Genomic DNA, 17,670 nt, shown 5'->3' with positions numbered 1-17,670 from the left:
TACTGCGTGACGGAAGTACTTACTAGTGATGGGGAAACTCTATTTCCTCCTTTTGCTGACAAGTTTTAATTATTCAAACTGAGCCGAACACCTACAGCACATGCGCAGAAACTCGCACAGTGAGTAAGAGAACGTGTCAACGGAGACGAGTACCTGTGGGTCCCGATACAGTCAAAACTCGTGAATTTGGAACCGCTCGTTCATGAATCGCACATATTTTGTGTTGGTAGTGGCTTGGTGTTTCAGCTAATCATACATTTTACCAGCAAGAAACTTCTTTAGGAAGAGAAGCAGAAGATTACCAATGATTTGTATATTGCTGGTGGCCGGTCACGGCACTGTTTTAGAGACTCACATAAAGGTAAGTGTTTGCTGCAGGAGCATTAAGCTAACTAAGGCAAAGATCGCGGGCTCCCGGTTAGTTTACTGTTAGCCCGAATGCTTAAAAATCTGCTAGTTTAAAAGTCGACTACAGTCCTACTAACGTTGTCTACGCATTATTTGTACCCGCGATACAATTGTGGAATTAAATGACAAAGTGTAGGCTTCCGTTCACACGTGCGGTAAAAGTCTACCTTCTATGAAACTAATTTTGTAACAGTGAACCCCACGCCATTTGTCGTAGAGGTGTATTAGAAATACAGGTTTTTATGAGAACACCTCGGTTGTGTCTTAAATTGAATACTGTACTTCCGTCAGTACCGTCAATATGTACGTCAAAGACGCTGGATAGGAAGAGCATGTACTTCACTTCCACTACCATAGTACGCCATGGGCGGGTTTGGCCGCCATGTTGGTATGCAGGACCCAGAAAACAGTCCACTCTAAAGCCATAGGTCAGAAGATGACCTCGGCACACAAAACATCATGACACTGGTAGAGTATGACTCAAAGTGTAGTCCTACACATATACAGTATCTTGAAACTGCTGTATTAGTTGAATTAGTAACAAGTCATTGATGTTGATGTATTAACAAAGCCATAACTGAAATAAATGTTGCCTTGTGTAAATACTATGAGTTAATTATCCATATAAGTACTTTTAAATCAAATTTCTGTTGTACTTTATGGTCATGAAGCTGCCATGTGTTTTCTTACCCACACTTGCAGGTAAATAGAGCAAATTAATGGTGATTGTTTTTCTGACCATCTTATCTATGTTTTGTCTGTATGAAATTTTTTGACCAAAATTTTTGTGCATTTCCAATGACGTAAAACGTTTTCTTAAAAAATTCTGTAAAACTGCATTGATATTTTCTACTTCGATTGTGTAAATCGAAGTTCAGTTAAAATATTTAAATTTTTTAAGCGTTCACAACACTGTAAGCAAGGGAAAAAGCTAAAGAAGGAAAACGTTTTTTATACTGCTGCTGAGGTTTTTAGTTACATCTACATGTAGGTCATACATGTATATTTGCAGTACTGTATGATGGATTCTTACACATATACAGGGTGAGCCATAAGTTTCCATACATAAAAAAAATAATCATTCATGTTGGACAACCGTTTTTATTTATATAATGTGCTCTATGTGATTACCATTGTTTTGAAAACGCACGTGTTCGCACTGTGCATAACTTTATTTTACGATTAGCTCAGAGGTAGCAAATAAGCTGAACACTGTTGTGCGCCCAGCCCCGCCCAGCTCTCTTGCTTACCGTTATGGCGGACTTTCTGCTCCATTCCGTACTACACTCTGCTACATGCATTTGCGGGCAACTGGCTAAACGGATTGTCTATCGTCTTTGGTTTTTACATTAATGGTTGTCTGTGGGGTTATTTTGAGTGTTGTGTCTTCAGCGCAGCCCCATGAAAAGATATAAAATATTTGCAGAATTGTGAGGGGTGTACTTACTTTTGTGACAACTGTAGCTCCATAGTACTAGCAGCGAAGTATAATGTGAAGTAAGTATGAGCGTGCGCGAATTGAGGATGCTGGAGCATATGGCAGCTGACTTCGGGTCACATGCCAATCTATTACACTTCATGAGCAAAACAGGCTGCAGTTAATTTAAACATCTTAAGTTGACCCCGCGACCCTAATGAGGAAGAAGCGGTATAGCAAATGGATGGATGGAAATTGAACCACTCCTGTGATTGGCTGGCAACCAGTCCAGGGGGTACCCTGCCTCTCTTTGCTGGTTTTACCGGCCAAATGTATAGATGGGTGTGACCAAGTTAAAGAACACGGAAGGTTTGTCTTCTGATTGGTGGATTTATGAATAAAAGTGGTCACAAGCTATGATCTTTATGCTCTTTTTCAGTGTTACACTGTTTTGCTGGGGCCTGCAACAACATGACATGACAAGGAACAATGCAACTAATGTTACACATAAACATAATACTGAAGACAAATGCAAATAAAACGTATGGAAATTACCTACGTATGAAGCTTATTAATGAGCGTATGAACTTTTCTGCCAGAAAGTCTCAAGCCAAAACAGGAACAGCTGGAAATTCTGCTGCGCAATTCCAATATTGACTTTTTAGGACTTTCAGAGATATGGTTAACCCGGTCATCCCCTGAGGCTGTTGTAAATAAGCCTGCGTGTAATGTATTTAGAAAGACATTCTTACCTTGCTTATTTATAAAAGAAAGGAAAGCAAAAACAGCTTCTTTCCACCCGGTTTCGAACTAGATACCTTTCAGGTGTTAAGTGAACGTGATAACCGCTACACTATGGAAACTATCCTATAAGCCCCTGTGTGCAGGCCAGTGATGCGTCCAATCGCTGTGATGTCACGGGAAGTGCTGCTTTAACCGCTGCTTGTTCGTAGTACGGACCATCAATAAATTACTAAATTGCTAATTGCTGTTAAAAAAGTCATATATTCTAAATACATTCATCCATTTTCTATGCTGCTTATCCTCACTAGAGTCGCGAGCATGCTGGAGCCTATCCCAGCTGACTTCGGGCGAGAGGCAGGGTACACCTTGGACTGGTCGCCAGCCAATCGCAGGGCACATATAGACAAACAACCATTCACACTCACATTCATACCTTTAGACAATTTAGAGTCACCAGTTAACCTGCATGTTTTTTGGAATGTGGGAGGAAACCAGAGAACATGCAAACTCCACACAGAGATGCCCAACGGAGATTTGAATCTTCCCGATCTCCTGACTGTGTGGCCAACATGCTAACCACTAAGCCACCGTGCAGACATATTCTAAATCACATAGAATTGATCTATAACCATGTCACATGATTAGCCCTACCCTAAGAGTATTTTGCGCACCCATTTTTTCCAATTTGATCTTTTATTGGATTAAGAACCTGACTCACAGAGGTTAGTTACAAAAGCCAAACAATATTGTTGGTCATGGTGTGTAACAAAAAAAGTAAATTCAACAATACTTTGGATGCATTATTTTTAATCCTTTGAAGAGCTATTTTCATAACCATATTTAATTCCACAAATTCATGTTTGTGACAAAACGTGTTTGTAACATATAACATGTAATATTGATAGTCATAAATACAATAAACTCTACCAGGTGTATAGCATTTAACAACATTGTCATTCCTGTTATATTCATCATCTCTCCTCAACCAGAACGATGATACAGGCTTGTACAGCCACCTCAATGGGGTACCAAAGGCCTTGCTTCCTGGCATTGGGGGAAAGAAGATCCTGGACTTTTGGTGGGAAACGGTCAACATGTGAGTCTCAGTGACTTAGCCACCCTAACACTGAAGTGTCATGTATGTGTTTTCTGACTAAAGGTATGTCTGCTTTGTCCTTAGGCGTCAGTTATTCACAGAGGTTTATCTTGTCACGAATGCAGACAAGTGAGTTCACACGCAGCTCTAATATTCAGTACATACATGCTCTCATTTCAATCACATTCAATCGACTTTTCTACCATCTTTGTTTAGACATTTTGCCTCCCTCGCTCTCACTTTTTTTCTGTCTCTCTGGCGGCAGCTAGCTAGCGAGAGTTATCCGCCTAGCCTCTCGTCCATGGACTCCAAATGTGACTTTTTTTTTTTTTGAACCACAGTGACATTTGTCTTTAAAACAAACAAACAATGCGGTTCATTCGGAGCTCATTTTTGTCCCACTGGGAAGCAGGCTGGGAAGTGGCTGTCACGTTCATGGGGTGCCTGCTAACTTACTTTTTAAGTGTCACTTAACAAATTTGCTCTTTGCTCTCGCTCTCTCCGATTTGATTTTGAATACCTCATCAAAGAATATTTGCTTCAATTCTTTCATAAGTTTCAAAATTTTCATAACTCTTCAATTCAGACATTATGACCACAAAATACCATGAAGACAATGAGCACACTGTTTGAGTGGAGATGTGCTTTGTAAATAAATTACAACTGAAATGCTGCCAGTCACATAAAACACCAATAGCTGACCTCTCCTTTCTTTTTCTTTCTTTTTGTCAAAGGATACACATCACATACCTGGACACTCAATTTATACTATTTTATACTGTCCTGTTTAACCAGGACAGATTTGTATGAGGAAGATATTTAAATGGTTATTTTATTCTGTTAATTGTTTTACTTGTTATATGAACAATTAATTTCCCATTTATTAGTATTATTGTACTTTAAAACAGGCATCAAATTACACAATTAAAGGCAACACCCCCCTAAAAAAACTAGCAAGTTAGCTAGGTGCCAACAGTAAGGCAGCGTGACAGCCAGGCGAGTGTGTAAACAAAGTTGCCAGATAAGTTGAACGATGAATGAATGAGCTACAATATTAGACATGCTGGCATCGATAGGCTTAGCCTGGCAGCCTGAAAGGCTGTTGTCAATTGACTCCGCATTTTACAGACTATGTTTTGATTCTCACTGTAATAAGGGACAAAGTGTATCGCTTGTCAACTCAATACGGGACATGTACTTTTATTTTTAAACATGGGACGATTACGTTTTTCAAGGGATGGTTGGCACCCATATGTGGAGCGAGTGACAGTGGGAACACTGAGGTAGGTTGGATTGCAAGGTTTATAGTGTGCGTAAAGCACTTAGTGTGCGGTTCTAATACTGCCCTGCGCACTGCCTCTTCCATTTTACGTGTATTATCATTCACAGTAGGGATGCCATAGTTCAGTCTGATAAACTTATGGCTGACCTGTTGCCGCGAGATAGCTTTTCTCTAAACAAGAAATATCATCACGTTTTAATCTTGCGAGATCTCGTGACATTCCGAACATCCATCCATTCATTCATTTGTATGCTGCTAAAATCTGTTCTCTTCTCCCTGATTATTAGATATAAGCATTTTGAGCGCTGGGCTACAGCTAATGATTTCCCTGTGGAAAACTTAATAAATGATGGCAGCACCACCCTGGTAGACCGTCTTGGCGCTGTGGCTGACCTCGAGCTGGCCATACGCAGTCGCAAGCTGCAGGATGATGTTATGGTGGTAAGATGAATTCACATTTACTTTGTTTCCGCTCATTTGAAAATACAATTGAATCTTGTCCGTGATTTTGTGTGTGTTTGATTTTACTTCTGTGTGAGCAGATAGCGGGAGACATGTTGTGTGCAGACCACAACTTTGACATTGGTCAAGTTATCCGTTTCTTCCGCTCAAAGGTGAGAATCATTTTGATTTTGTAATGACTTGATGAAATAAACACTAAGGTTGGACACTGTTGCAGAACGCTGGTGGACCCATTGAAAGTAACTGAAAGTTGAATTAGTCTGTTCCAGTCCAAACTGTTGGACAGGGGGTGCATTTCATACCTGGGCCTTCAGTGGGCACTTAAGAAACCTGATCCTCTCAATACCACCATTATCATGTCACAATTACACAAATTATCAATAATATACAAAAATGCAATATAAAAAAATGTGTGGCATTACAGAATTGGGGGTGACTACCATTATTACTAAATACAATTGCTAACTAACCTAACCCTTTATCTTCCAATACATCATCTCTAAACAATTCCAGACTACAAACCGCTACGCTACAACATCATCCAGAGCGGTTAACAATCAAAATTCATGTAGTTAAATTACAAAAACCTCAAAAACGAAATAAAAAACATTACACTCACTCATAAGCACCAGTCTGGAAGACTTCCGGTGGAAGTGGCAAACAAACCCTTCCCCAGGCTGACATATTTTTTATTTTATTTCACCATAATTTTACCAGGTCAATTCAGACAATTGAGAACAGCTACTCAATTACGATGATGACGTGGCAAGAGGCCCCATAATCAGAATCAGCTTTATTCGCCAAGCATGCTTACACAAACAAGCAATGTGACTTTGGTTAAATTAGCTCCACCTGTATATATACACAGACACTTGAGAAATAATAAAGGTAATCTTGGGGGACAAGTGACAGTCTTTTTCCGATCCTATAACATACATTTGGTCTTATTTGACATTTGTAGTGCAATAATTCAAAGTAAATAGTAATAATACATAAATTGGACAATATCGGCATATCTGTTATTGGCAAAAAAAGCCAATAACCGATATGCCTATAGTGCTGCGCTTTTCATGCGATGATGCTTTCAAGTGCACTGGTAACTTAGAGTGGCCCTGTTTGGCAAATCTGAAACAGCCCCATTGCTAATAGTTTAAGAGACATGGGCTGGAACTCCTGATTCTGAAAGCTCTGAGCAGATTACATTAACATGGCAACATAGTATAGATGCTGAAATCTGATTGGACAAAAACATTGAACATAATTTTAATATACACTTACTGGAAACAGCGTAGTCATGGGACACGCACATTCACACGGTTCTACTTATTTTGTGTCGCAGCCTGGAGAGCTGATCATCTACTATGAGATGGAGGAAAGCGAGAAAAGCAGCTCCAGGGGAATTGTAGAGGTCTGCCCTGATTCCCACAGGTGAGCAGAAATTTTTATTATTTTTCTTTTTAGTACCACAAGACTCAATCACCTAAAGGCAACTTTTTGTGTTGCCTTTTGATGAAGGATAACTCGCTTCTTGGAGAAACCCCAGGAAGGGCTGACATCTTCCCGATTGGCAAGTGTGGTGTTTTACTGCTTGCAGAAAGACACGCTGCCCTACCTGTCTGACTTCCTGAGTCTGTGGACGAAAGCCACAGACAGGTCCTTTGGAAGATTCTGGGTTTGTGAAAAAACAGTACAGCCCACATAGTTCTTTTCATACAGGCAGTGCCAACATATCCAATATTCCTCTGTTCCACACTTCATAATACAACACTGCATTAGAGCAACGTTCCTGACTTACCTTAGAGTTCTTTTATTTCTATTTGCAAGGTGGTGGTTATTAATACTCGCACGTATCACATCTATTACACAGCACTCCTTGCCTAACCTGTTTGCTTAGCGGTCCACATAAGATTAAAAGCAGCTGACTTAAATTTGTACATTCCATTCTTTTTCTTTTATTATTGATGTTGACTTGCTGTCCCTTTAGCCAGTTTGTACTTAGTCGCCAGGCTAGAGATGGTTTTACTGCTTTTGTCCCAATGCTCCTGCGACATCGTGATAAATTCCTTCCTAGTTTTCTTTTTTTCCCATCACTGGTACCTTTCTGTGGTGGAATCACTTAATCAAGTATTTTTGTGACAATAACAAAAACGCTATTTAAGTTACAAATTTCCCAGAAAAAAAGGTTGAATTGTAAATTCTACAACTTGTTAAAATGTTTCACTGTGTTTTTGGAACGATGCATTTTACTTGTAATGGTCAAACGGACTTTAAGAAACAAAACTGCTGATTTGACGATTTCTTCTCCCTCAGGAGAGGCTGATCAATGAGAATCTGCTTGAGGTGTTTGGAATGAAGCTTCCTACTGGCTTCCATCTCATTGGACAAGTGGTTTGTGCTTTTCTTACTTGGGCTTCTTGTCTTAAGTTGTTGAGGGTGAAAAAGTCACACCCTGAAGTAGATGTTGATTGGCTGTCATTGTGTTTGGGCTTGTTCAGCATTAGCTGGTAGGATCCCATTGTAGTTGGAAGGGCAAGGTGAGGAGCTGTGAGTAGCGAGAGGAGACGTGAAAATGGAGGAGCAAGTGAGAGTGGTCAAAAACAAGAGTTTCAAAAACGCCTCGATGGCACCATTGATAAAGAGAGTGATGTGCCTTCTCTTTAAGGAGTTTGCTAACCACCGACAAATAGGGCAACCACAGCTAACGTGGGCAGCCAAGACGTTAGCAAATTAGCCAGCCATAGCAAAGCTCCTCGAGGAGAAAATCCTGCGTATGAGCAAGTCTGCGTGCATGGCGATGAACTGCAGGGCGATAAACATAGTTGAAGACGAGGCGGTAACAGAGGTGGTGCATTATACAAGCCACCATGCAGGACACAGATGATCAAAATCGGCAAGATGTACAACAGCGAAAAGAAAAACAAATGTAAGATTTTGTGGAGGATTCAAGAGTTTTATTGTCATATGCACAGTAAAACAGGTAGTTCTGCTATGCAATTAAATTCTTATTCTGTTCATTTTCCCCCCAAAAAATGAATAAGAACAAAAGAAACATTAATACCAATAAATTAAGCAACAACAACAGAAGAGACATGAATACCAATGAATGAATGAATGAATAAATAAATAAAGTGCTATGAGTGTGTGCGTGTGTTGTGTGTGTGTGTCAGAAAGACAAAGAAAAACAGTGAGTAGATATTCTTATCACTCACTAATGTAACGATTACTGCGGAAGTACAATTTGCTGCATTTAAGTATGCTCGGAAATCCCAGAAAATACATTTACGCTCAAAACGTGAATTCATTTTAAACTACGTGGTGTCTTTGACCGCAACCCCTCATTGCTCGCAATAACACGGGTAAACTGTGATTCAAATATTTTGCTACTGTTAAAGCGAGACTAGTGTTGGGCAAATACATTTTCAGACATGTCTGGTATCTTTTAGCTTGATTTAAATGTTAGCTTCATTTGGAGCTGTTAATACATACAAATGTACTGTATATATAATTGTGCTCTGTCATTCATCTTTCTGGTCATAAAATATAGTTCAAATGTGTATATTTCACACAGTTGCAAATGGTGATTAATCATGATTGATTAATTTGAAAACTGATTTGATAATTATTTTCTTTATCATTTCACAGCCTTATTAATTACAGGTAATATTTAATTAATCTAATAAAAAAAAATCTCCTGACAGTCCTAGGATTAGCACTGTTGGACAACTAGGCAATCGTGGATCCACACTGCTCCACAGCATGTGGGCTTCGGTCCGTCTTTGTGTGCTTACACTTCATTAAACAATTACACTGACTTTGTGGGTTATTTTGAGTCGTGTTTTATTCTATTGAGCTGCAAATAAGATAACTTGGATATCAACACAATATGTCGTATGAGAGATTTTTCAAGAACTGCATTTTACAAATCCTTTCTTAACATTTGTGTCTATTAAAATTTCAGGGTCTGTCAGACTACACCAAGTGGCTCACCCGTTTTGCCACCAAGCAAGAAGACAAATCTGCCAGACCCATCACATTTCGGTCTTACGCCAGGTCAGTTTGAAATAAAAACATGGAATATGATTGAGGGATGGATACCCTTCACATTTGAACCTATACGGTACAGATGCCCAGTATCTAGGAATCGGTATTGGTACTCAACGGTACCAACTTTTGTATGTGTTTATTTTGTAATAAGTGTTATTTTTTTTAAATAATATTAAAAAGGCTATTTATTATATATATTTCTCAGTCCAGGGTTTACCCTGCCTCTCGCCCGAAGTCAGCTGGGATAGGCTCCAGGATACACGCGACCCTAGTGAGGATAAGCGGCATAGAAAATGGATGGATGAATCAGGTTTTTTCAAAAGATGGTTTTAAGACGATTCATGCATGTTTTTTTTAGTGCATGTGCATCTCATGACAGTCACAAGGATGTGTTTAGGTACCGAAACATGGTACCCTTTGATTTTACGTGAATCGGTATTTGCTGCTACCAAAGGACTTTGGTTGGTACTTTTAAAACTACCGAATTTGGTACCCATCCCTAAGTATGATAAATACTGCAATACACTGTGACTTAAGTGTTGTATTCCTGCCATAGATGGAATTATTACAAGAAATAATATTGAGTAACAATACAGGGTTGGATTGATGGGGAATCCATCAGATGGCTTCAACGGGAAAACCATTGCTATGTCTATCTCAAACTTCTGGGCCGAGGTCACCCTCGTAAAGAGCCAAACTTTGGTACATCCATACACACACATTGATACACTCATCATTATCATTGAAAACATTTACAATCGTGTTATACTGATATTGCAGGTTCTACTCCCTCACCCGCTCAATGACCCCACAGAGTTTGGAAGCTTGCAAGATTTGTTCAGTATCAGTAGGAAAGAAGGGTGGGTATGATTTAAAAACACTCAATACATTACTTTATGTATCATGATAGCATCATCTGTTATTGTTAAATGTGTAATGTACGAATCATCCACCGCAGATACCTTGGAGGCCTCCGGCTATTACAAGCCACTTGCAAGAAATTCTATCAATTCTGCTCCAAACAAGGGTAAGATTTCCTGCAAGCACGATGGGTTAGACCAGTGACCAGTTTTGTTGCAACTTATTTCTTGAATTCAATAGTGTTTCTCACCTTCTTTATCAAATACCGGCACTTGCAACTTTCTTTGGCTCCATGTTACGTTATTATATACCTGTGATCAAAAGAAAATCAGAGACTTGAGCTGAAAAGAACTATTGAATTCAAGAAATAATCCGTGTTGATCGTGCTGCAACATCGTGCCTTTGACAAGAATAATATCTTTAATGAGGGTAAAAGTAAGCTTAAATGTTTAAATTAATCACTTTCATTCATCATTTTTTATATGCATTTCAAAGTGTTTTGCATGTAAAACTATAAAAACATGTTTTGGGATACAAATTTTGGTTTGCTGGAAAAAATGTCTTGGATTCACATGAATCAAGACCCGTTGGAACAGATGAATGACGCTGACAAGTTCCACTGTATAAGTTTCAGTTTTGCGTCTCACAGCAACTATGGTGCGTTCAAGTACTGCTGAACAAAGTTTGAAAGCTTGATAACAAAAACATCACTGAAGACATAAACATGTAAAAATTGTGGGCTTTTTTTAACAGTGGTACATGTACGCTGTACATTTTACCTGTGTTATCACGTATTTCTAACTTATCACAGACTAAGGGTGAATGAGATGTGTTTCTACTGCCTATATTTGGAGAAAAAAATGAAAATATATATTTTTTGACCAATTTGCGGGCCGCGAAGGTGCAGGGAATCCACTGTATTGTCTACCTTGTCACAGCAACTTATGTTTATGCTAGTGTTGTATACAAATGCAAATTTCTTTGTAGATATGTGGAAATTATGCAGTAATATGTAAAACAGACAGTCATCGCAAAAGAAATGCTGCTCTTAAAATAGTTGAAGAGCAACCATTTCAAGAAATGCTGCAAAACATTTGACAGAAAATACATTTGTGAGAAAATACATGTCACAAACAGCAATTCCACAACTGTACAGAGTGAGAGATGACATTTTAAAGGAAATATAATTATTATTAGACATTATCATAACATTAGTGATGTACAGTATTTAGTCTAAAAAAATGGAGACAATAATATTGTTTTGCGTCAATTTGTGAGGTAATAAACATTTGAAACCTGCATTGTTTTGTGGCTTGGTTAAATTTAAAAAAAAAATGTGTCCGGTCAAATTTTTTGATTGTACTTTTCTTAAAATTAATGTTAAAATCTCGTATAATAATGTCAGATGATCCATGAATCAGAGTCACAGTACAACCAGTCACAGCACACAACTATGATGCATTGTAGGACCGCCGAACAAGCGTGGAATCTCAACGCTTGACGAAAAAACCTTATCAGAGCATAAAGACATACACATGTAAAAATTGTGCGCTTTTTAACAGCGCTACATGTAAAATATTACTGACTAATGGTGAATGAGATGGGTTTTCGGGGGGAAAATCCGCAAATTTGCGTGGCCAGGAATGCTGAATCGTGAGTGTGCGTGGATTGCACTGCATGTGCCCTGCAATTGACTGGCGAACTGTCCAGTGTGTTGTTTGCATTTCACCCGAAGTTCACTGCAATAGGCTCCAGCTCACCCGTGACCCTGCATGGTATAAGTAATAGACTAATATAGAATAGAATAATATTTCTAAGAGTATTTCATCATTGATTACTTTTTTTTGCAGCATTGCTTTGACAAAGCAGAACTTCACACTGAAGTATGACACAAACATTCCTCGGCAAGTGGTGAGGGTTACATTTACTCATCAATTCATAACTAATAGAGCCATTTAGTATATCAAACATTTTTCATCAAATCCATATTTTCTCCGTCTTGTTGAAGGGTCTTGCTGGGAGCAGGTAATATAACTTTTTGTTTCCTTCAATGCAGTATTAGACACCTTCATAGTTGAAATGATATACTGTAAGATAATACTACACCCTGGTTCATATGTCTGGTTTATACAGTTAATAATAAAATAATTGGTTGGTCTTTCAATCCTCTGTGCAGCGCCATTGTCTCAGCCACCCTGAAATGTCTCATGAAATTCTACAACCTCATAGATGATGTAAGGACACGCCTTGATTGCATGACTCTGTGCATGTGTTGTGTGTTGTATCTTTGTTACAACTGTAATTCAAAACTGATTACAACAGGGGTCTCAAACTCGCGGCCCGCGGGCCATTTGAAGCCCGCGACTTGACATCAAAGATTACTGTAAATGCGGCCCGCGACGTCTAAGTTAAGCCAATGATGCACATAGGGTGCAAAGATAAGCCACCACTGAACTAAGAGTGAGTATGTCACATGGAGAAATGATCAGGGGGGTCAATGGACAGAACACTACCTACAAACGCAGTGCTAACACACACAAAAAATGACAGCACAACATGTGACAGGTAAGTAAATATACATGGGGAATTATAAACAACACTAAACTTCAGCAACTTTTGAAAAACCAAGTGCCACAATGCATGCTGGGAGCCAACATCCCTCCCAAATAGGGCTACAACAGGGGTCAGGGTAGTTTAAATTCATCCTTTCAGTTGTATTTATTATGGGCCTGCAAAGCAAAGCACAACAGCCCATTCTATCATTCCTCGTACTTGATATTTATTATTATTATTATTATTATTATATCTTATTCTGACAAAATTAATGAGGGACAAATGCATGAAAACGGGCACTTTATTATGAATAGAATCCACCCACCAGGCCATATCTTGCGTATTCCATGCAAGCAACCTCGAAGGATGCAACGCTGGGCCAGAGGTAAGGAACAGGCAAGCCCATTCAAAATTTCCAGGGTCATTTTTCTATTTAAATATACAATCAGATCAATGTGCAGGTCATTTATGCATTTTATTTCCTGGGACGCAAATGACACAGATTCAGAGGAATGGCCCTTAAAGCCTCATGTTAGGAAAAATTATCTGATAATTAATATGATAAAATATTGTTCGCATGCATACCAGGATCTCCCAAAGCCAGTCCGAGCCAACTTCATTCTCAGTGTGGAAAGTGAAGAACTCTTCATTACTGCAGGCCTGCAGGACAGGGTTGTGCAGGTCAGTATCGCAATAAATACAATTTATGTACCAAACTGTACTGTAACGCATTGGGATAGTGGAGAAAATATGGTACAGTATGTGTCACTTGTCACTAACAGTGGCATGAAATGATGGATTGTTTATCATGTGCAGGTCTATGAAGGTTTAATCTACATGGATTTCAGCAAGAAGCTCATGGAAGAGCAGGGTTATGGTATTCACTTCACTGTATATGTGTACAGTAAGTACTAAGTCAATATTAGCATTACATGTGTGTGTTTTACACTTTCAGGCAACTACATCTCGATGGATATGTGTGGCTTGCCTCCATTCTGGTTGGCCTACTTGAGTGACCCCAGCGACTCTGGGCGCATTCATAGCAACATCCGTCAGCGCTGGCTTAACGGTAGACTTCAGTGTTTTTTAATCTGGAACACTGCTTTTGAATAATTAGTACTATTTCACATTCTTTTCACTGCTTGGGTTCAAATCATTTTTGAAAGAGTGTCGTCTTGCCACAGGGGAGCCTTTGGTGGTCGAAGCAATGGAGACTTTTGCTCAACTTACTGATGAAGCCAGGTTAGATTGAACATTTTTTGTATTAAAACATTATTTGTTTACAGTATGCAACCTTTTCAGAGGTCAAATGTTTTTTTTTTAATATTTTAATTTATTTATTTTGTATTTATTTATTTATTACTTCTTCTCTCAGGGTGGCTCTAACAGACAGAGACTGGAAGCGTCTAGCACAGCTAATGGACCAAAACTTTGAGCTAAGGAGGTAAACAATGATGCATTCCTATAATGTGAAAAGTATAAATGCCTATTTTTTTACTTGCCAGCTGACAAAAGACAAAACAATGTGTGTGTGTGTGTTTAATGTTAAGGGAAAAATCACAATAGATCCTCAAAAGTCACATGCAGGCAAAAATGTTGAGACCACACAGCTAAAACAATACTTCTCCAGGTCTGTGTACTCTGATGAGTGCCTTGGTCCTGGCAACCTCAAGATGGTTGAGCTGGCAAAGCAAGTAGGTGCTCTGGGTTTTCACTGTCTCCATACGAAGTGCATATTTTGTTCCACAACAGTCACTTTTCCATCTCAACCTTTTCATGAGTGTTTTGCTGTTTCTTCTAATGATCTGTGTTTACGCCGCAGTTTGGATCAGCAGTGAAGTTACCAGGCAGTGGAGGGGCCGTGGTGGGACTGTGTCTGGACCTGACGAAACTAGTATGACTAACCTGCCATTGTCTCATGCAGCTGACATTGCCGATGGGTTTGAGAGAAACACAAACATGTCATTATAAACTACATAAGTCAAGTTTCCTGATTAAAGGGATAGTTTGGATTTTTTGACATGAAGTTGTATGACATCCCCATCAGCAGTGTAGCGTATCAAGAGTGACTAACCCCCCACTTTGTTCTTTGAGCGGAGTTCTGGTCGGATTTCGGTGAGGAGGAACGTAGTTCCAGTTAGTTGCTGGGGTCACTTAAGTAAAGAGTTTGGCTTCTCAAAACAATATGCGTTCAAAAGAGTCATACATTTGCATCACAGAACTGTTGCTAACAAAAAAGTCAGACCTCTCAGTCGCTCGGCGTCATTTCCTCTCCGTTCGTATCACGACGCGCTCTCACCTGTCCATTTTTGTGTATGTGTTGTGTATTATAGACCATTTTTGACAACCACTTTTCAACACGTTTGTTGCCCACGCTGTACAATCTTGTGTTTTTTACGTGCTGCCATGTATACCTGACACAGCCACTGTCAACCTGCCCGTACAGTTGTTCACAATTTAATTAATTTAGAATGTATTCAATAATTTCATATTTTAATAAGATATTTGATATTTTGATGATCATTTTACTTCGCTGGCAAGGGAAAATCTGCTGCTGGCTCCAAAATAGTTCTTTGACAATAATGGAGATATACAGTTTAATAAAACTAACATGAAAAAATGAGACAAATCAATGCCACCTGAACAGAGTCATGCTAAAATGTTAGTTAATATAGGACACCACATTTGCAAGGAAAGGAGTTATTTCCTCCTCTGAGGGACAGAGATGATGGAGAATAGGCTCATATGCCAGGCATCCTCAGCTAATAAGCATCTGGTGGACTTGTTTTGGAGACAAGAGTCCTCGAGCAGAAAATCATAGCAAGTCAGTGTGACATTAATGTGTATCTTGGCAGAAATACATATGCTGTATATGTTAGTGCACGATTTTAACAAATATTAGTACAATCAAATGGGATAATGGACACAAAACATTTTAGAAATGCAATAACAAACCATATTTTCCTAACATTGGCTTTATATTTATTTAATTTGTGTACAAGAATGCCTCACAGCTTTGTGTAATAAAAGACGCAAGGTTAGAGAAATGGAAAATCTCCAAACGTGTTGGTACAATTGTCATCTGATGCAGCGTGTGTTTGGACCACCAGGTGGAGATGAGGCAAGCTTTCCAGGAGGCTGGCTGTGTCTTCTGTGTCATCACTCCCTACAACCCATCAGCCTGCACCGTCAGCAGTCCGCTGTAAACTCACACCGCTCCAGGACCCAAGTCAGGTTGCTCATGGCCAACACTGGCCATTGTATGTTGGTATGAAACACTAATGTAAAGTACTTCAATACACTACAACCATAGTTTGTTGGATCATTAGCTTGATGACATTGGAATTCTGATTCCCAATTAAATTTTGTCCACATAGTATGCCTGAGGTACAGTATATAGTACTGTAGTTCTCAACTGGTGGGTTGCAGAGCTGTTTTCAGTGGAAAAAATAACGTAATGACCCAATGTCCGTGAATGCACCTTGCATTCTTGTCTGGTATTTGTTGTAAGATTTCCACAATTTGGGTCACCGCTTGTCTTTAGGGGAGTGAGCGTTGATCCCGCAGCTAAACCAGTTGAGAACCACTGCTGTAGATACTGAACCCCCAGGTGCCTCATCAATGGAAAAAAATGCTTGTGTATAGTGTGAGGCATGAAGGCTTAAATACTGCAAATCCATAAACATGCAAATTATCAGAACGTGTTAATATTCTTAAAATTAGTGTTATATTCTATTAGCTGGTAGATCAATAATAAAAGATTATTGTGATGTTTGACAAATACGACTGGTGCTTAATCAAGCTTTGATGTAAACGTCAAATATTGTATCGATAAATTACATTATTTTTGTATCATAATAGTTTTATATGAGGAATCTATGTTTTGTACACAAATTAAAAACAATTTTGTGTGATGCATATGGTTGTAATTTGTCTCTCAACTAATGTTAGCATTGTTTTGTATTTGTGTGTGCACGTGTGTAAAATAGCAAGCACATTTCATTTGCTGCTTGATCCAGCCGGCGGAGCTGCAGGTTTGTGGCTGCCCACGGAGCACAGCTTTCTCCTGGCTAGTAGAAGTTTGATAGTCGGGGTGGGCGATACTGCAAATCAATCAATCTGATATTAATTAACACAGGGGCAGTTGCTGGTACCGATACTTTTGACTTGAACATATGCAAGATTTTATGGTTTTGCCTTTAATTTGTTGATTTGCTGATATTTGGTTGAACATATTTTTTATTTTGTTTTGTTTTCCTCTGAAAATAGGCTGGTTTTTGTCCACAGAAAGCACATCTCATTCACCGTAAGTCAATAATAATTAACAAATACGTGCTAATACAGGTAAAATGTACACAATTTTTAGATGTTTGTGTCTGTGTTTTTGTCAAATGTCACTTTGTTTGGCGGTCCTTGAAGGCACCATAGTCGCTCGCTGTGAGATGCAAAAGTGAAACTTACAGTGGGGTGATAAAGTGTTTGCCGCCTTCCTGATTTCTTATTTTTTGCATGTTTGTCACACTTAAATGTCTGAGGTCATCAAACAAATTTAAATATTAGGCAATGACAACACTACTGAACACAAAATGCAGTTTTTAAATGAAACTTTTTATTATTAAGGAAGAAAAAAATCCAAACCTACATGGCCCTGTGTGAAAAAGTGTTTGACTCCCCCCCGTTAAAACATAACTTAATTAATTAAGATCTGTCTGGAAAAGGCTATAAAGGCATTTCAAAAGCTTTGGGACTCCAGCGAACCACAGTGAGAGCCATTATCCGCAAATGGTGAAAACATTGAACTGT

At 38.9% G+C, this 17,670-nt stretch overlaps 1 protein-coding gene across 2 annotated transcripts; it reads left to right on the top strand.

Annotated features, from left to right (window-relative positions):
• gkup (glucuronokinase with putative uridyl pyrophosphorylase) lies at positions 1 to 16,785 on the top strand. 2 transcript variants are annotated; one of them, XM_054794733.1, is made up of 23 exons: positions 1 to 361; positions 3,559 to 3,665; positions 3,750 to 3,794; positions 5,235 to 5,388; positions 5,490 to 5,561; positions 6,749 to 6,837; positions 6,925 to 6,976; positions 7,720 to 7,797; positions 9,368 to 9,459; positions 10,050 to 10,155; positions 10,234 to 10,313; positions 10,412 to 10,480; positions 12,165 to 12,225; positions 12,323 to 12,339; positions 12,491 to 12,548; positions 13,456 to 13,548; positions 13,684 to 13,744; positions 13,823 to 13,936; positions 14,052 to 14,109; positions 14,243 to 14,311; positions 14,498 to 14,561; positions 14,690 to 14,761; positions 15,978 to 16,785. In XM_054794733.1, exons 1-23 carry the CDS (start codon positions 305 to 307, stop codon positions 16,071 to 16,073), a joined length of 1,764 nt encoding a protein of 587 aa, XP_054650708.1. In that variant the 5' UTR covers positions 1 to 304; the 3' UTR covers positions 16,074 to 16,785. The 2 variants fall into 2 exon arrangements, with proteins under 2 accessions (XP_054650708.1, XP_054650707.1); XM_054794732.1 differs by having other exon boundaries at positions 6,925 to 7,081.
• The last annotated feature ends 885 nt before the right edge of the window (positions 16,786 to 17,670 follow it).

The sequence above is a fragment of the Dunckerocampus dactyliophorus genome, chromosome 12 (assembly GCF_027744805.1).
Source record: "Dunckerocampus dactyliophorus isolate RoL2022-P2 chromosome 12, RoL_Ddac_1.1, whole genome shotgun sequence".
Taxonomy (NCBI): Eukaryota; Metazoa; Chordata; class Actinopteri; order Syngnathiformes; family Syngnathidae; genus Dunckerocampus; species Dunckerocampus dactyliophorus.
Note: the sequence above shows the minus strand (reverse complement) of the source record. Positions and strands in the feature narration are given on the sequence as shown.